Below are 19,013 nucleotides of genomic sequence, written 5' to 3' on the forward strand. Positions count from 1 at the left end.
CCAGTAAAATCTTTTGTGGCAGCAGTGAAATGCGTAAAGCCGAAACAGATGAATTCATCAAAAGGGCACAGCGCCCAAGAGCATTTCAGTCTGGACTACTTGCATTGGGATTGTGTTATAATTTGACTATCAATCCTCGTGACATGGATGAACATCTCTCCTACAAAAATTCTGTCGAGCGAGATGATGGAGTCGTCTACTGTAGGAACGGAAGTGCATTTTCGCATGGGAGCATCAGGTCGGAAAAATATCGGAACCTTATAAGTAAGTGTGTGACCTCGAGAGATGCTTGACATTGCCAGAAGCCCAAAGGATGTCGAAGCCCAGTGCCAAGCTCAGACACGGCAAGAAAACATCAACAATCAGCCAAAACGTGGGAAATGTGCCTTTCGCCAAGAGTGTGGAGGCGAGCGAGCCGTCGTTCCGAGTGCCGCGGTGCCAAGCATGTCCGACGCCAGGAAGTGCTAGGATGCCTCAGATCTAATCCTAAACCTGACCTCACCTTCTTCGACGTTCGAATGTCTCCCAAAACATTCAACGATGCAATCATTCGAACGCGTTGACAAGATTTCCCGTCGAGGAACACAGCGATCGCGTCTGGGTTGTTCCAGATGCAAGCAAAGGCATATTCGCTGCGACCAAGCACGGCCGGCTTGTAACAACTGCCTGCGCATGTCTCATGACTGTGTTTATGAACCTCCAGCTCCTCGCCGCAGAAAGGCGAGTCCTGACCCAGGAGCTGATGCTGCTCAAACACAGACTTTAGAATCCCCTGTTGAAGGTCGATCGAGTCAACCTACAGAACAGCGTCAGACCTATTTTACCGAACTCGGTCACAGCGCACATGGGGCCAATATTTTATCGACCTCAATCCGTGGTCCTTCTTCACAGCCTGTAGTCCAATGCGATCTGTACCAGTCCGATAATATCTGGAGCCACGGAGATTGGTTGTCCGAAGGAAACATGTCCTCATTCTATTCTCTGGAGCTCAACAGCTTCTACAAGTTACCGTACATGGACTATTCTTATCCAACCTTCTCATCGCCAGATCCAGCTGTTGTTGCACAAGACTTCTCCCATTCAACCATTGACGCAAACGATCCCCTGAATCTAGCAGATCCTCAGACATTCGACGAAAGTCATTCCACCCAAGAACAGAACAACGACTTGGAGCATGATTTTCATGATTCTGCAAATGACCGAGCAATGGCGTTCACCCAGGCCCCAGGCTCAATGAATACTGGAGTGCGAAAATTCCTGTTATCCTATTTTCGTGACAGCGTATCACCGCCTGCATCTCTTGTTTCAATGGACCCTGGCGGCTGGCACAGGCTACGGAGTCATCTACTCACCGTATCATCAAGAAATGAAGCTGCGGAATGGGCTCTTCTTGCCGTGGCAGAGCTGTACGCCGAACAAAATGCCGCTTCGGTCCCACAACAGGGTCAGAGAACGCATAGCCTCAGCCCAATGCGGTTGCAGCAAATATCGTGCCAGGGATTTAGAGAAGACATGAAATCATCGGAGCTGAGCACTGTAACCAGGAATGATCTTCTCGCAGTGATATTCCTGTTGGCGTGGTTCGAGGTAATTACCCTTTGATCTGACCCGACTACCGCAGCAGTACTGACCAGCGGCTAGGTTGTATGTGATGTGAAAGCCGTCGACTCTGCAACTTTCCCCCAAGATATTGCCCAAACTATCATCACCAGCAAGGGCGAATGGTATCCCCAATCGAGACTGATACTAAAATGCCTAAATTCTATCGATGCCAAAGCGTCGTACATGGGAGGCAGGCCACTGCTATCGGCTGCGTCACTAGGTGTGATATTTGATTATCGTTTCGAGGTCGAAAACGAGCTGGGGGACGAAAGAGGCGAGAGCGAGGATGACAATGATTCCGAGCCCATTGACGGTGCTGCCCAAGAGCCTGACCGGGTCCATGAACGACCTCCACCCGAACAGATATCACCATCAAATTCGGGAACGTCCTCCGCCATAAACAAAAGGTCGACCCTAACTCGTATCCTCAAAATGAATATCTTCAATGCAATTGTGCAGCCAGGACTCGAGTTTCACATCGTGTCACAGCGTTATTGTCGACGTATATCCTCCCTCGAACGGTACCATCGTACTCGAGACACAGTCGAGGATGAGTACGTGGTTGTGACAACCTGCAAGGAATACGAAAACGAGCTCAAGAGCCTGTGGGAGCGACGACCCCGAGTTCTAGACCTTACTATGACGGAAATCTCTCAGACGGTCTCCAGGGACGTGGCACAGACTGTGGCCAGCCTATTCTGCGTCTACGTGGTGACATTCTGGTCGCACTTCATCCACATCCATCGCACAGCTTGGTGGAATTTGCCCCTCTCACAGCTCGCCACCAAAGCGGTGAGCACCATGTGGAGGATGATGCGACAGCAAAATGGCCAGAACGAAGGTCTTCCCCCATCTGATGAAATCTTTAGTCCTCCTGGTCGCGGACAAGTTCTTCACCCTGGCTTCATGTGGTCACTCATGCTCTTTGGCTCTGAATGTAAGCATCCCGATCAGCAGAGGTGGGCGGTGCGGCAGCTGAGAGACATCGGATCGGGCGCAGATCCTCTGCCTAATGGCAACAAAGGCGCTGAAAATCGGCCTCATGGGCCCCAGAATGCATTCCGAAGCGCCATTCTACTAGAGGAGTTGACTAAAAGGCAGGCGCAATCCGACGCACGTGTGCATTTCATGGACCTCTCACTTGAGATGTTCGGGTGCCGGTTTTCCATAATATGAAGTATGCTAGGTATTTGATTCAATTACAATAAAGCTTCCCCCTGGATTCGCGTCGTGCATGATACCGTGGTTTGGCAGAAATTGTTTTTAACAAGACGACTTCTCCAGGTTCCTCGTCTCCACATGTTCAGCATCTTTGGCATCTCCTTCGTTTGCAGTGAGCACCATCTGAGCTACACCCTTCGATCCTTCAAATACCTCTGCAATCTCTTCCAATGAGTGAGCCTTCGTCTCTGGGTACAGAAAATAGATGACGCCGAAGATGACGAAATTTACACAGCAGTAAAGAATATAGTATTTCCAAGAGATTGCTTGCATTGCAATAGGATTGACGAAGAGGTTGAAGATGAGCGCCAGGTAACTCGAGAATAGAGTCAGACAGAGACCCCAGCTGCGCATGTGGTATGGAAAGATTTCCGTCGGGTAACTGTACAACAGTGGGGTGAAGGCAATGTCGTAGTGGAAGTAGTAGACGAAGATCATAGGGACGACGGCGATACCGATTGCCTGTTTGTGGGAATGGAGAAATGTCCCGTTAAGAGCCGTCCATGCCTGAGGATGTGGTTAGTGATGTGAGAGCCTACCACATCCTGATCAACTTACGATATAAGAGAAGCCCATTCCGGCAGCTGACCACAGGAAGAGCACTCTGCGGCCGATGCGATCGACCATGAGAGCACCGAGGAATACAGAGACCCCAAAGTTAAACATCTGCAGGAGTCCATTGATGAGGGACTGGTCTGTAGGGTTCGTAATGCCGATCGAGTTCAATACAAGTGCGAGATAGTAGGACACAACGCCATTCCCGCACCACTGCGCGAAGAACCCCAGCGAGATTGCTATAGCAACCCGTCTTCGGTTGGCAGGCGTGGCGATAAGGTCTCTCCATTTAGACGTAGCAGCGATTTCCTTTTCGATTTTGATGGTTTGCTGGATCTCCTTGATTTCGAATTCGACAAGTGGGGAGTTTTCGTCGCCGTTCCCATGGTGTTTCACAAGGACTGCACGGGCATGTTCGGTTTTGCCGTTGGCCAACAGCCACCTGCGGAGACATCAGATATCACACTCTTCGACGCCCTGAGTGAAATTATTACCTGGGTGACTCTGGGAGGAAAGGCCAGAAGGCCAGTTGCAGAAAGGGAAAAAAGGCTTGGATCGCACATGCTGCTCTCCATGCCCAGTCATTGTCGAGCTTGACAGTTCCATAGCCCGTCCATGCAGCAAGAATGGCTCCGAAATACTATGTGTTGTTAGCTAGGCGGTTTCAAATGGGGTGAGCACGGGATCCACTGACAAAGAATGTCTGATACATGGCCGTGATTTTCCCACGATGGGTGGGAAATGACAGCTCTGCGATGAGCAGGGGGCTCGGTTGCGACATGAAGGCCGTGGCACATCCAAGCAGGCCGCGAGAGAATACCAGCATGCCAAAGTCAAGGGAAGCTGTCTGGATCACAGTCCCAACAAGACAGAGGCAGATACCAATCAGTATTGGTATACGACGCCCGATTTTGTCAGACAGCAGGGAAACCGTCGGAAGCCCGACGACTTTCCCGATGAAGAAGATTGCATTCACGAGTCCAAGTTGCCCGCCGGCCGGGTGGTTGAAATATTTTTCCAGGTTGGCATGACCTGTTGAGCGTTCATCATGGCCCCTGGGTAGATGGCGACGTTAGTTTAGGATCTCGAGATGCCGAGGTAGTTTTCTTACCATCATAGCCCACAGTCGCCGAAGAGAATAGGGGTACCAGAAGGACGAGGTTGAGGCGGAGCAAATATGCTTTCCTCCACCACGGCTTGTCACTCTGTGGCAGAACCTGAAGGCCAAATCAGCTGTGATGTCTGAGACTGCACCGTGCGAAGTGAACAAACAAACCTACCTTTGCGAGTTCTTCACCAACAGATGATGAGTGAGGAGGTTTGTCCATTTTCTTTCGTCTTTCACCGAACATTATGGATCGTATTCGCGGGGGTAAAAGGCCAGCGCTTCTAAGTACTGCTAGTAGTTGATGAAGACGGGAGTTCCAACTTGAAGGTGAGGGTAGTTGACTGAGGGACGTCTCGCCACGTCCTTGACGTATATGTAGTTGAGGAAGAAGGATTGACTATGTTCCCCGTAGACCCCGCATAGACTCTCCGGACTGACAGCCACATGGCAAACAGGACAGTGGAAGTGGTCCATTTTCCGCTGGTTGATTTGTGCCTCGACTCCCGAGAAACAGTCACGATTCTGCCTGACTTTTCGTAGGTCCGCTAATGAAAAAGACATAGTGGACCTTGAAGGCCACTGATTGGTCAGAATTTCGTGTCTCGTGTGTCGTGTATCGTGTAGCGTCTAGCTTCGTCTATCGTCTATGGGAGCTCATGTATTGGCTGGTTGGACCTTGTACACCTCGCCACCAAACTGTAACGCGGCGTCCAGCCGTAGCGACCTGGACCTAGAAACAATTCAGGGGACATATACGGCCATGAATGGCTACCATTGGGTAACTAATGGAGGACCTACTAAAACATACACGAACGTGGAAGAGTTTCGAAACCATGGTTGTTGGATTTCTCAAACTGTCGGTCCTGACCTGCTTTCAAAAAGGTTCTACTCCAATTTTCCCTCACGGTGGTTAAGGAACGCTCGATCGTTTTCCATCGTTCATCCCTCTTGAAACGCCGAAAACAAGAGGTCAAAAGAATGGGCAGCATCCACGAATCATACTTGTCCGTGCTCGATGCCAATACCATCGAAAAGAAAGCCTATGGCTCCGGCTCTTTTGGAGAATGGATTGTAGACGACCTTAACAATCCTGCGTTCCGCTATACGTCTGACCAGCGACACGATCCAAAGGCAGAAACGCCCGTGACACCCGGCGGCCTGCTGGGTGCGACAGAGCATATTCACCAAGTTGGAAATGACCGTCTGGTAGCTATCGCGTCCAATCATGGTTACGTCCAAGTGCGACAGGACGAGGGCGGTCCGAAATTCCTCAACAGTTTCTCTTTAGAACGATCACAATTCGGCGGCGGCATTGGATACCTGACAGATGGCAAGGAGATGCTTTCAACTTTTTACAGTCCAGATGGAAACCCAAAGCAATTTGAACGAGTCTTCGGTATGGGCTACTTCCAGAAAAAGATTCACAGTCAAAGACTTTCTGTCGATCAGGTTATTCAAACTCCCTTCGGTGATGACCCAGTTGTCCTCTCCCAGGTGACGATTACGAATAAGACCTCCGAAACATTGTCAGATCTCTGCTGGATCGAATACTGGGGCTGTCACCAGTACCAATTCTCCTTTCGGCAATACATGCTTGCTCAGGCGCACAAGACATCTGCGGTTGAGATGAGACACAAGTTCAGTGACCGCTTCCAGCATAGCTTCACCCTGCTCGATGGGAGAAATACTGGCCTGATGAACAAACAAACGTACACTGGGGACTCCGAAGAGGAGAACGCCCAGTGGGAGGCTTTGAAGCCGGTCCTGGCTGCGAATCCGACCATGTTTGCTGGAGGCGCTGTCTCGGAGCCAGCCGACGGTAATGTCGGTTTCGATGACTTCAACCCGCCGCGAACGTTCCTTGTCTCGCTTGATGCCCCATCAGACGTCATGTCGACAAATGGGGAGAAATTTTTTGGCAGTCAAGGAGTCAGCAAACCTAGCGGTCTCCTAACCGGACTTACCAACGACTTGTCGTACACAGGTGCTTCTAGCGCCATGTTGATTCAACGCAGATTGTCCCTCAGCCCAGCAGAGAGCCGCACTTTGTATTTTCTGTACGGCTACTGCAACGGTGAGGGCGACTCACAGGTATCCGCCTTGGTCGAAAAATACAGACATGTTGCAAGTACGACGTGGAAGGACTCGAGCAAGCTTTGGAATGCTTCTGGTATGAAATTCAGCGCCCAAAACTCTTGGATTGCCAGGGAGACGGCGTGGCATTATTACTATCTACGGAGTGCGCTCACGTATGATAGCTATTTTCAAGAGCACATCTTAACGCAGGGAGCCCAGTACGTGTACGTCATGGGGAATAATTCGTCTGCGCGAGATCCATTACAACATGTCCTTCCACTCGTGTACAGCGACCCTCAAATTGTCAAAGAGGTCTTGCGATATACGTTGAAATCCGTGCGAACAGACGGTTCGATCCCATACGGCATGGTGGGTCACGGTATGCCCATGCCCACCATCATGGATGACGCGAGTGACATACCACTGTTCCTCCTCTGGCTCGCCAGCGAATATGTCCTCGCTACTCGCGACCATGCCTTCCTAGACGAGTCAGTTCTTACGTATCCATTGTACTCCGACACTCCGAACCGGGCAACAGTATTCAGCCTCCTCCAGTCCGCTTATCAGTGCATGCAGAAGAAAATCGGGACCGGTGAACATGGTTTATTCCGCCAACTCCAAGATGACTGGAACGATGCGGTAATTGCCCTATGGGTTCCCAAGCAACACCGCGACGAATGTGTCCGTGACGGCGAGAGCGTCCCCAACTCCGCTATGGCAACGTATGTGTTCAAACACTATGCCCGAATGATCGAGTACGTACGCAAACTTTCAACGCCTACGGTGACCACAATCCCAGCGGACCTCGCAGCGACGGCACTTAGGGACGCGGAGCACCATCGCCAAGCTACAACTAAGACTTGGACCGGGAAATGGTTCAAAAGAGCTTGGCTTGGCTCGGCGACAGGCTGGCTCGGCGAAAAGAACATCTGGCTCGAGCCTCAACCCTGGGCCCTCATCGCTGAGGCAACTGACGCCCAAACAGCCCCCATCCTCGTTGACTCGATCGACAAAATGCTCCGTCAGCCCTCAACCATCGGCGCCATGCAGCAAAATGGCCCCGGGGAGAACATGACCAACGGTTGCAAAAGACCGCTCGGCATGAGCGTCAACGGCGGTGTTTGGCCAGCTCTGAACGTGACTTTGATCTGGGCTCTCGTCCAAAACGGCTACGGCTCCATGGCTTGGGAAGAATGGCAGCGCAACTCTCTCGCGTGGCACGCTACTACCTACCCTGACGTGTGGTATGGCACCTGGAGTTCGCTGGACAGCGTCAACAGTGCATTCAACGAGCGTCCAGGAAGAGCGTCATATTCTGAGGTTTTCAACCAGGAGGATTTCCCCGTCACAAACAGCCACATTCACGCCTCCCAGCTGCTCGGCATTCCAAAACTACTCGGCATCGAGTTCAAATCGGCAGGCTTGGAGCTGAGGCCATCCACCGTTCAAGAACCATACACGTTCGAAAGTGCCCTAGTTGGCGTTTCCAGAAGCTCCGCTGGGTATTGCGGATGGTACGCACCAATGACCTCGGGTAATTGGACAGTCATCGTCCATCTACCTGAAGCCGAGACGGCATCTGTCGGCGGAGTGGAGATAAATGGGAAACGGCAAGAACCCACCTGGACCGATGCTCGTAGATTACTCATTGTTGGCTTGTCATCAACGACAGAACGATTGGCGTGGAAAGTGGAAGTTAGAAGTTAGAAGCTAGAAGCTAGAAGTTAGAAGCTAGAAGTAATTGCTAGACCTCAGGCAGCTGAACTGCATGAACAAAATTACTTGTACCATTTATTGGGCCTTTGAAACTGCAGTCGCATCTTAATATGGTTCTGTGTCCGACAGTAGCTCGAAAAACCACCCTGACTCTAACTTGATTCCCCTTCGCATTGAGAGAGTTAGAAATTTACCTACATTTGGCAAGGTACAATTTGCTTGGCTAATCCGGGAGCCTTAAGTTCGTCGTACTGGTCCGGAAAGTTAAGTTCACCAAGAGACAAGTGTGGGAAGATCACTTCTCGATATGTGGGGGAAATTCCGACCACCCCAGAGTAGCTCTAGGCTCTAGAAAATGGCCGGAATACTTTCGCCTCATACAGAATTATACCTCTTCCTCGCAGCAGGCAATCTTTCAATGAGCCGAGGGTCCATGTACTCGATTTCCGACGTACAAACCAAGCTCTGATGAGTCATGTACAATTTCGCCCCTTTGGCGAATCTAGGACCTCGACCTCTTCGTCACGTCGGCAAACACTGAAGCGTTTGCTGCACAGATAGCCACAAGCAGCTCGATACTTACGAAGCTTCGTGATAGTCATTACGATAGCTTCCTGTCCCTAGAACCTGCCTAATCGCGGTAGACGAACAAATGATGCGTATCCAGAATGGCCCACACCAGAAGATTGGCCTAGCGATTCACCGTAGCCGGTTGACCCTACATCCTTGCCTCTTTCTGGTGGGATTGAGTGCAAGTTGTGTCTTCAGAGCAATTGCCCCTACTACCTATACCATAAGACGAATTGCTATTGCACCGCTCTCCGTCACGATATATAGCCTCGCATCCGGAATTATGGAGATAAATATAAGGGCAAAAACCGAGGTCTACAAGCCGTCGCGAAGGAAGCGGGCTAAATCGCGTATCCGAAAGGCACTATTATCGCCTTCTTTACGGGGGTATTGATACCTTCCGATATATACGACAATAGTTAATATATATAGGTGGTCCGGGTTAATATCCTTAGCGAGTCTATAATCGCCTAGATTAACTATACTAAGTCCAGCAATATTTCTCGATTAGCGATTATAGTTATAACCTATCGACCCGCTTTAAGAGCTTAAGAGAATCAAGGAAGTTTAGGATCGTAATCGTTACTAAAGAAAATATTTATAATAGTTAAGAAATTACTATCTACTACGGTTAATAAATATTAGAGAAGGGGAAAATATCGATATCCTATATATCGATTACGTCGACGACTTTAGATTGTATATAAAGAGGCTATAAGCATTAAATTCGCAATATAAATAATAAGCTACTATACTAGCTTCTAATCGAATAATAATATTGTCGATAACTTATAGTTCTTCTATTAAAGATAGATAATCGCTTAAAAATACTATTAATATATCGCGATACGGCTATTTAAGACGTATAAGCAATAAAATAGCCCTTAGCTATAAAGAAAGTAGTATATAGCGTATAAACCCTAGAATAAGGTTTCTAGGATACTTTATTCGGTTCGCTCGTACTACGATAATAGATAGATCTACACTAAATTAAGAATTCCAATTAAGATCGGTACGTATACCGCTAGCGATTACGTATATATATATATATATATATATATATAACGATAGAGAATACTATATAAGAACGAAACATTTATCCGGCGATACACTTCTATTAAGTACGAAGCTCTAATAGAGCAAAGTATCTATATAACTATAGTATATACAATATACTAATTTAGGTATAGTATTATAAATCTAGCTATATAAGGGATCGGCTATATAAGCCGCGACCTATATAACTACGAAAGAGGAAAGTATAGCGAGATAAGGCTAGTATATAGCCTTATCTAGTTTAGATTATATAATCTCTATTGACTCTACGAAAGCCTAGAAATAAATAAAATAAAGAGTCGATCTCTATTTCTTTACTAGATTTATATGTTCTGCTCGTCTTTTCAGATCTTCGAGGACTCTGTCAAACTCAGCCCTTAGGTTTGGTGCATTGGTGTCGAAAGACGCAGTGGCGAGCTTGTCATGGCTGGTGTGTTACTTGGCGCAGTCCTTCAATTCTGGACTTTTTGCTTCTCTATTGACTTGCAAGACCACATTAAGTTTATGAGTCTCCGGATTATAACGACCTGCGTCGATTCGCAACTGCAAATCGTCGTCCTTGGGAGGTGGAGGAATGATACGCCCACCTTCCGTTGCGTTGGCTGTAAATTTGTAGGCTGCATTCTTGATATTCTGCGCCTTCTGGTAGAAGAAGCTCGATGGACGAGGTAGACTGGAAAGGACCGAGAGCCAACCGTGTCGTGCCGATAGAAACTTAGATGATCTCATCCCGGTCAACCCTTTCTGATGAGTGTTTAGGGAAGGGGAGGGGGAGGGAGCTAGCTGTTGTGTCGACGTCATGCAGATGACGTAAGTACTTTCCTCTATCTACGCCTCCTCCCTGCGTTTTAAGCAGTCCGACATCTATAAGTAAAAGTACGCGCCTAGAGATACCGCCTTAATTATACTTACACTGGACTATTCATCCATAAAATGGCCGCAATAGCAAACACTAAGGCAATCCTCAAAATCGCGGTTCCCTCGGTGGCTGTCACCTACGTCGTCCTGCACTATTTTGATCCCCATCAGTCAGGGAGGCATTCAGAGAATATGAGGAAATATCTACACGGTGAGCATGAAATATCCCGACAAACCATACTCGAGCACACTACTTCAGCCATATCTGGCTTTATAGTCATGTTTGGCTTGGCCTAGTCGAACCACATATTGGCCGCGCTCCTCGCCATTTTCGTCTTCTACCAGGCTCAAGACTGACGTCTAACGTTGAAGACGAGAACAAACGCATTGGCCGGGCTCATGGCTGTCAAGAGATTCACCTAGCAGACCTTGACGAGTGGATCAAGGAGTACCCTGACGAGGCGGACAGTTGGAAGCGATTGCGGACGAAATTCCACAAGAACAGAATCCATTCCCAAGCCCCAGAATGAGGCATAGTGGCGCGGTGCTTACCTTCGTAAACCAGGTGTCCTATTCTAGTGAAAGATTAAGTGAAAATGAATTGTAGGATAAACAGAAGTCCTGATTTCGACCATATAGGCAACAGTCTAGCATCACAGCTATTCTAAATCTGGGCTTTCTTGGGCATTCCGCTGCTCAATTTCCCGAACGGCCCTTTGTCTTTCATACGCCGGTACACACGGCGCGTAGAAGATGTTGCCTTTGAACACTCCCACCGCAGTCATTGCGAAGACCATGACCCATAACAGAACCACCGCGAGGGAGAAAATTGTGCCGAGAATTCGATAGAACGTACTAGGCAGCTCCTTGGCCAACGTTGTGGTTGCGACACTGTAGACCCCGAGAGGGAAGGTGAACCCCCACCAACCCATGTTAAATGGGAATTTGTTGCGACTGATACTGGCTAGTGCGAAGAAAAGCCAGATCAGGCCATAGCCCCAGATAATGATCGCCACCACCGCCCCAACGTCATAGCATATTGTCCCTGCTGCTGAGTCTAGTGTCCTCGTAGTTGGGAATACCTTTTTAGCAACCTTTCCTAGTTGCATAATGGCGAAGCTGCCTTGCCCGACAGGGCCAAGAGGTAAGAACACAGACACGACGACTTCCCGCGGCGGAAGCTTGTGAATCGTCAGTCGATGAAAGTAGATGACCAGAGTCACCATGGCCAACGGGAAACCGGTACCCCAGAGGACATAAGATATAATAACCGTCCATAGCTGATGTTGAGGGTTCGGGAGGACCTCCGCGACAATTCCGCCAGTGGCTGCGGCAACAATCGTTGCAACAATCGGGAGCAGCCAGACCGCCGTCATGTTCGATAGCTCGTTCTCGTGCTTGTGCATAATGACGAAAGGAAGGTAAAAGCAGGTTGATATAGCCAACACTGCATCAATCCACCAAAGTGTCCAGGCAAGGATAATAGCCCAGTGACCCCATACAGGGACACAGACGAAAACCACCATGTTGACGATCGTTGCTAAACCCATGGGAAACGTGCCGGTAAATAGTGACTGGACAGGGTGGTTGAGCATAAATCGAAATAAGCCGCGAAAGAACGTGTATCGTGCGATGGAGATGGCGAGGAAGAGGAGGAACAGCAGAACGTTGAGACAGAAAATCACGACGGAAATCCAGTAGAGCCATCTACTGTTGTAGGGGAGGTTGTGAAGTAAAATCGAAGCGATGCCCGTACCCATGTTGACGGAGAACCAGGATGGTGTAAAGTTGAGTGCAACTCGTCGCCAGCCATGATTGTCTCGCTCGCAGATTGAATTTTCAAGATCTTCGATCATGGTTTGATTCTTTTCGTAGTGGCCATCGTGATCTTGATCAGAACAACCTTGTTGTCCACAGCCTATATATGCAGCGGAAGGATCCATTGCTATCCTTCAGATCCACGGATAAGGAACTTGCAAAGAGTAGTGCGGAGAAGACAACAAGAGGAGTAGTATAGATCGCGAGTGAAATTTAGGGCAGATAGGATAACTGTATCGGTAGCGGAGAGAGGCTTTGTGTAAGAAAATACCAGTCAGATCGAAAATTTGAACGTCATGGACTGAGGGGGCATTCTGGGACGCGACGGGATTTCGACCCACGTGTTCACCGTGGCAACTGCATGACCTCACAAATTCCGACAGCAATTCCACTTACTTAAGCACCGCCAAGCTAGAGAGCTCTAGTCCCCTATTCTCTCGCCCGCTCGCCGTATATGAGACTTTTACATTTAATGGGTTCTATACAATTTCAGTGACCCGCCTTCGGTCATTGGACTCCGACGATTGGTTAAAACTAAAATTCAATTTCAGCTTTTAATGGCAAGCTGAGACATTTGTATTGCTAGAAGTCTACCTTCGCATCATCGTACAGTCTAGGCTTGACATTGATGTTACGAACGGAGGCCGTCTGGCCGCAGCCCGACAACAGACAAGGAAGGCAGCCGAACCAAGGGCACGTGGAGGGAAGAATCGTACCAAGATACGAGACAAATCACGTGACACGAATGCTGCTGTGTTGCGTCATGCTGCGACATTCGCAACATTCGCTCTCGCCTATATATATACAGTCATTTTATAGCTTTACTATGTAGTTAACTTCGTTCTTGATTATACCCATACGTTTTGGATATCGACGATCAGTCTCGCTTTAGTGCATCGACTTATCATCTAGTTTCTCCTAGCCCTTGACCACTTAATACTAGTATATCTTTATTAACTGTTACACTTAGTGCAGTTTTAGCTTTCCAAAGTTTTAGTTACGGTATTAATAATTTAATTGTTGCTTTAATAACATTGATATTATCTATGTCTTTATGATTTAGAGATGTAATATCAGAAGGGACTTATTTAGGTAATCATACTTTAGCTGTACAAAAGGGATTAAATATGGGTGTAGCATTATTTATTGTATCAGAAGCTTTATTTTTTTTAGCTATCTTCTGAGCTTTTTTTCATAGTGCATTATCCCTAACAATAGAATTAGGTGCAAAATGACCGCCTATATTAAGCGAGACTAGAAAATTAGAGACGAGTATATTGTAGAGCCTTAAAATAGCTATATATAGATAAAAGTAGAGAGAGATCGAGGTCTCTATCTACAACTCAAGGCGAGTTAAGTATAGTAGAACAACCTACTTAAATATTCGATATCGAGTAGTGGTGCTAGAACGACGCTACTTTTATATAGCTTTACGTAAATAGGATATCTAATAAACGAAGGGTTTAGGGATATACTATTTATCGACTAGGTATTAGCGTCGTACTATTATAGCGCTATAGCTATTGCGTCCTATCTAAATTCCGCCCCCACGACCCGCGAGTAGAGGGTGATCGCTCACCCGGCTCGCGCGACCCCGGGGTGAGCAAGGGCGGCATCACCCTGTTACCCGATCGGGGGTGAGCCGCGAGCAGTTTTTTACTCACCTTTCAGCCATATAGGTTGCAGGTGGTTGCACCAGCCAAAAACGTAGAGGATGGATCCTGGACTTTCAAGAATACCGTAGTTGCACTTTCCTCAATGGGAACTTTTGAATGCGATGGTGACTCGGTTGAAATCTGCCTCGTGAACGCAGGCCCCGATGAGCGGGGATCAGATCAGCCACGAGGTCCGTATTCGCCTCCAGACTGCAAAGGCCTGGCTCTAGACTTCAACTGAGAAACACTTTCGAACGAGACCGCCTTTTCCCCTCCCGTCACTGCCCGTCCGTGAAAGGTTCACTTGTTGCTTTGTTCGTGTTCCTTTGCAGCCCAACCCCTGCATTCCCGGGTTACTATTTTCGGCGCAAATGTGCTCGTATCCATTCGGCCTGATCGCCCCTGAATCTAGTCCTTGATTGTTGGGCTGAACAGATATTCTCTAGAGCTTCGTCTGGAGCGGACATCCTATCGGCGACGATTGGGAGCGCAAAACATCTGCCAAAATGTCCTTGATGCACGATGCAAGCCAATATGGATCATTCAAAGACCTCGTGGACGACTCGGGAGCTCCAACTGTATCGGCTCGTGAATACAAGATGGAGTCCTGGAGGCTGACATATCAAGTTCAGGTTCGATGTCTTGCATCATGCCTTCTGCGGAAACGCTGACCCCAAACAGGGGATCTGAACTCACCACAACTTACTAGTACCACAATATCTCGACTTGATAGAAGCCACGCTCCTGCTATCAGGGTGCTGTATGGACTCAGGAGCCAAAGTCCAAAAGAGCTGCATTGCTTACCTAGATTGCAGGTTTGCCCCTCTTGACTATCCCTCCGCCGGAACATCAAGTACACTGATGGCACTTCTTGAGCAATTCAAGATTCCAACTACGTTCTTGTACGAGAGGATCCAGAGCGTAACCCATTCATTCGGTTTTGAGGAGAGCCAGGCTGGCGAATTCTGTAAGTGCATTCTAGGGACCTTTGGATAGATGCTAATGAGGAATAGGCTCTTGGTTCCATTTCCTCTGCAAAGCGATTGAGCCTAAGCATGACAACTTCTTGTGGTTGAGAAGTGCATATTTTCTGCGCCGAGATCAGCGGGGAAAGCTCATTTTGATCTGTTTTGGAACGTCGGCGATGTTGATTCAGAGGTTGAAGCTGTTGCCGCAGGCTGCCTGGAATGCCATTTTGGCAAGCTCTTTCAATCTGTTCGCCGTCGTGCTGGGGGAGCTTCACCGTCAGGTTGACGAGCAATTGTGGACGCTGAATAGGTCTGTGGGAGACTTCGAGAGAGTAAGTCAACCAGGCATCTCCACCTTGCTAACGAGAGCACCATTCTACCGTAGCGACGCAGAACTTCGACCAGAATTGGGTCGATCTCCACTATGTCGCAAAGAACATCATCCACATCAAAGAGGCTTCCAATGCCGTCTTGCACACTGTCTCGCACATGATCCGGGAGCAGTCAGATAGTTGCATGGTCTCGCGGGATGAAGCTCGAAAGACGAATTCTGCGTTGCATCACCAAGAGAGTCTGTTCGAATCGGTGAGTCTGAGAGCAGTCAGTATGGAGAAAAGAATGCAGAACGTGATCAACCTTGTGAGTCATGCACGGCCAGTGCCATCCAATATCGGGCTGACAGCGGGAATTAGAGCTTCAACTTAGTGGCGCAGAAGGACAGCAGCACAATCAAGATTGAGAGCAGCTCAATGCACACGATTGCATTGACAACACTCATCTTCCTGCCAGTGTCCACGGTGGCGAGCATTTTTGGCAGCGCTTTCTTCGACTTCGGCGGGGATAATCACAACGATCTCACCTTGTCAAAACACTTTTGGATCTTCTGGATCGTCAGCGTGCCGTTGACAGTCGCTGTCTTGACGGTCTGGATCTACTTCCATCCTTCCAATTTCTGGCGCTGGCCAGGTCTGAAAAAGACAAGAAAGTACGACAAAGAGGCATATCAGATGTTGGGATCTCTCCATAGATTCTAAGAGCGAGCAGATGGTTCGCCATGTAGAGGGTAGTGCATCTCCCGGTCACGGGTCACCAGGGGTTGGTTGACGAGTGAGAGCATGTGTTGCTGTGGTTGGGTACCTAGGTAGCCTTTTGAAGTCATGAAGCGTTCTAAGACATGGGAGACTTGAAATCCGCAGCGTAGAACCAGATATAAGCTGGTCAAAAGTTTCTCCGAAGCCGGATGAATGTTCGACATCGAACTCAACCCACGCAAGTTTCTTCTCATTTCACTTTAGATCACCAGTCTCATTCGATGGTCTCAACGCGCTCGAACAAGAGGCGTTCCCGCAGCCCTGTTGCTGATGGATCTGAGCAGCGTCCGGTAAAAAGCCGAGTGAAGGCAGAGGACACTGCCGACAACCTTGCAGAGTCGAAGGAGGATGCCCAAAACAAGGAACAGACTAAAAAGCTGAGACAACCATTGGAACATGTCAAGCTCATTCTTCTCGATATAGGTAGGTCGTGTTGCCGTGAAACACAGTGTCCCATGTAGCCGGAGTGATCAGTTGCTGACACTAGGCGAAAATCAGAGGGCACTATATGTCCCATTACTTTTGTCAAAGATACTCTGGTGAGTCTAGCGATGAAAGCATAAGAGCAGTAGTGAGCTGCTTGTCTCTGCCCCAGCAAGGCACCTATATCCAGAGCCACCACAGGACTGACTCGCCAAGGTAGTTCCCATACGCTCTCAAAGCACTGCCAGACGTGCTAGCAAACAAATGGGATGATCCGACATTTATATCCTACCGCGACGCCTTCCCTGAAACAGCTCGCTCGTCACCCGAAGCATTTGAAGCCCATGTCAAAGACTTAACTGAGCGAGACGTCAAGATCGCTTACCTCAAGAACTTGCAAGGTAAGATGAACCCCTCTCGCAAAGAGTGTCGCCCAGCTAGAAGCACTCACCCTCAAGAGTCTCGTACTGAACGGAACCAGGGTATCTCTGGGAAGAAGGCTATAAATCCCACGCATATTCAACGCCCATCTACCCTGACGTTCTCAAGGCCTTCGACATCTGGTCCTCTTCTACTAGCTCATCCACCAAGGAGATTGCCATCTATAGCAGTGGCTCGATGTTTGCGCAGAAGCTACTCTTTCAACACATCAAAGACCCTTCGGTTCCCGATGATCCTAAGGCAGTCCTCGACAGGCGTGACATTGTTGAAGACTGGTTTGATACGACTAACGCCGGTCTCAAGCATGAAGTCAGCAGCTACGAGAAGATAGCCAAAGAGCTGCAGCGGGATCCGAAGGAGGTGCTGTTCCTCAGTGATAATGTCAAGGAGGTGCGTGCGGCGATTGTGGCTGGTATGCGGGCCGTGGTCGTGAATAGGCCCGGAAACGCGCCACTGTCTGAAGACGATAAGGAGGAGTTCGAGATTGTGGAGAGCTTTGAGCAGCTCGAGCTATGAGCGAGGGTAGCAAAAGACGTCCCACAAGCCCGCGTCGCGCCGAAATCGAGGAGAACAACATTCATCCCAGGATTGAACTCGCTACGACCCGTTGTCTGCAAAAAGATCACCCCGTCAAGTATGCATTCCACTTGAAGTCCCAATCCGAAGCCTGTTCCGAGAAACTCTGTACAAATATGCATGATGAGATGCTGCAACTCCAACCTGGAAATCCCAATTTGACCCATCTCGCTATCCATGATGCAAATGCACACCAACGCCATGCTGGAAAGCCGTCATTGAGACTGCAGCAACATCAACCCGCCCATGCTTGGTTGTCTCTGCCGAGTCCGAACGCAAAGGTCAAGCCGACAACTGCTTCCAATAGGTTGTCATTCCTCACCCAAGCTCTCCCTTACAATCCTCTGACACTTCCTTCTGAACGCCTTGGGGTCTTCTCTCCACATCTTCGCCGCATCCACATTCGCGGGACTTTCGTCGTTCGGACTGCTTAACATGCTGATTACAGAAATGAGAATCGTCTCCGGCGATTGCACAGGCGACCACCTTTCTGAGGCAGACTCGTAGCCGTATTTATCCTCTTCAGGCGGATGGAGGATCGAAATGCACACTTCGCCTGAGGGGTAGACGTTGGGATGGAATATAGGCGTCTCGAATTTCATCTTCGGCGGCATCAGAGGGTAGTCTTGGGGGAAAGATAGTCGGGCGCGGAAGAAACCACCTATTAATCTCTGTCAATTTGCACATCCTTGGAATGGCGAATAGAGGAGGCCCTACCGCCATAGTATCTGCAGTCATCATTGATCATCAACATGACTTCCCACTCAAATATGTTATCATCAGCCAGACCGCAGCTGATCCCCGGAATGTCTTTGTCTGATTGCATCTGTTTCAACTGTCGACCCAGTAGAGTCGCAGCGGCTGAAGAAGAGGCCATTATGACATGTAGAGAGGGCAGGTCTCGATGTGGGTTGGAAAGGAACCGCCGCTGTAGTGGTGGCGCGAATCGTGAGAGCAAGGCCGGGACGTGGGATCGGAGTTGTAGAAGGTGAAGCGTTTAGGGAGGGCGAGAGGTTATACCAGCTTAGCAGTGAAGCCCAAGGAACGAAGGAGTGACGACGAGACTGGTAGCGCAGTGAGGCAGACAGGTTGTTGTATCAACTTGGAGAAGAACCCTGGCTAATTTAAATACTCGGGGACAAGCCTGAAATAAGGCGAGAAGGTTCCTCTTCCGATTCGACATCATACATTGAATTCTACCCGCTCCATGGCCGGAGTTGGCCACCACCTCACTGCCATTAAATAACGAGGGACTGTGCAGGTTGAGATCGTGCAGCAG

The 19,013-nt window shown here is 48.8% G+C and overlaps 7 protein-coding genes across 7 annotated transcripts; 3 read left to right on the top strand and 4 right to left on the bottom strand.

Annotated features, from left to right (window-relative positions):
- Positions 1-527: 527 nt before the first annotated feature.
- On the top strand, positions 528-2,778 carry PV05_04237 (uncharacterized protein; the record flags this gene model as incomplete). The annotated part of the gene is made up of 2 exons (XM_013460629.1): positions 528-1,587; positions 1,642-2,778. Exons 1-2 carry the CDS (start codon positions 541-543, stop codon positions 2,776-2,778), a joined length of 2,184 nt encoding a protein of 727 aa, XP_013316083.1. The 5' UTR covers positions 528-540.
- Positions 2,779-2,798: 20 nt separating this feature from the next.
- Positions 2,799-4,730, bottom strand: PV05_04238 (uncharacterized protein; the record flags this gene model as incomplete). The annotated part of the gene is made up of 6 exons (XM_013460630.1): positions 2,799-3,330; positions 3,382-3,820; positions 3,873-4,018; positions 4,073-4,410; positions 4,490-4,595; positions 4,659-4,730. The coding sequence occupies 6 exons, from the start codon at positions 4,728-4,730 to the stop codon at positions 2,866-2,868; spliced, it is 1,566 nt and encodes a 521-aa protein (XP_013316084.1). The 3' UTR covers positions 2,799-2,865.
- Positions 4,731-5,464: 734 nt separating this feature from the next.
- Positions 5,465-8,269, top strand: PV05_04239 (uncharacterized protein; the record flags this gene model as incomplete). Its single annotated transcript, XM_013460631.1, has 1 exon — positions 5,465-8,269. The coding sequence occupies one exon, from the start codon at positions 5,465-5,467 to the stop codon at positions 8,267-8,269; it is 2,805 nt and encodes a 934-aa protein (XP_013316085.1).
- Positions 8,270-10,339: 2,070 nt separating this feature from the next.
- On the bottom strand, positions 10,340-10,705 carry PV05_04240 (uncharacterized protein; the record flags this gene model as incomplete). The annotated part of the gene is made up of 1 exon (XM_013460632.1): positions 10,340-10,705. One exon carries the CDS (start codon positions 10,703-10,705, stop codon positions 10,340-10,342), a length of 366 nt encoding a protein of 121 aa, XP_013316086.1.
- Positions 10,706-11,383: 678 nt separating this feature from the next.
- PV05_04241 (uncharacterized protein) lies at positions 11,384-12,809 on the bottom strand. Its single transcript, XM_013460633.1, has one exon. It carries the CDS (start codon positions 12,703-12,705, stop codon positions 11,422-11,424), a length of 1,284 nt encoding a protein of 427 aa, XP_013316087.1. The 5' UTR covers positions 12,706-12,809; the 3' UTR covers positions 11,384-11,421.
- A 1,932-nt stretch (positions 12,810-14,741) lies between these two features.
- Positions 14,742-17,674, top strand: PV05_04242 (2,3-diketo-5-methylthio-1-phosphopentane phosphatase; the record flags this gene model as incomplete). The annotated part of the gene is made up of 10 exons (XM_013460634.1): positions 14,742-14,823; positions 14,917-14,995; positions 15,051-15,202; positions 15,249-15,535; positions 15,573-15,842; positions 15,896-16,188; positions 16,593-16,717; positions 16,793-16,833; positions 16,938-17,118; positions 17,199-17,674. 10 exons carry the CDS (start codon positions 14,742-14,744, stop codon positions 17,672-17,674), a joined length of 1,986 nt encoding a protein of 661 aa, XP_013316088.1.
- Positions 17,584-18,836, bottom strand: PV05_04243 (uncharacterized protein). The gene is made up of 2 exons (XM_013460635.1): positions 18,452-18,836; positions 17,584-18,395 (listed from the first exon to the last, which is right to left on the bottom strand). The coding sequence occupies exons 1-2, from the start codon at positions 18,609-18,611 to the stop codon at positions 18,046-18,048; spliced, it is 510 nt and encodes a 169-aa protein (XP_013316089.1). The 5' UTR covers positions 18,612-18,836; the 3' UTR covers positions 17,584-18,045.
- Between the last annotated feature and the right edge of the window lie 177 nt (positions 18,837-19,013).

Source organism: Exophiala xenobiotica (genome assembly GCF_000835505.1).
Source record: "Exophiala xenobiotica strain CBS 118157 unplaced genomic scaffold supercont1.3, whole genome shotgun sequence".
NCBI lineage: Eukaryota > Fungi > Ascomycota > Eurotiomycetes > Chaetothyriales > Herpotrichiellaceae > Exophiala > Exophiala xenobiotica.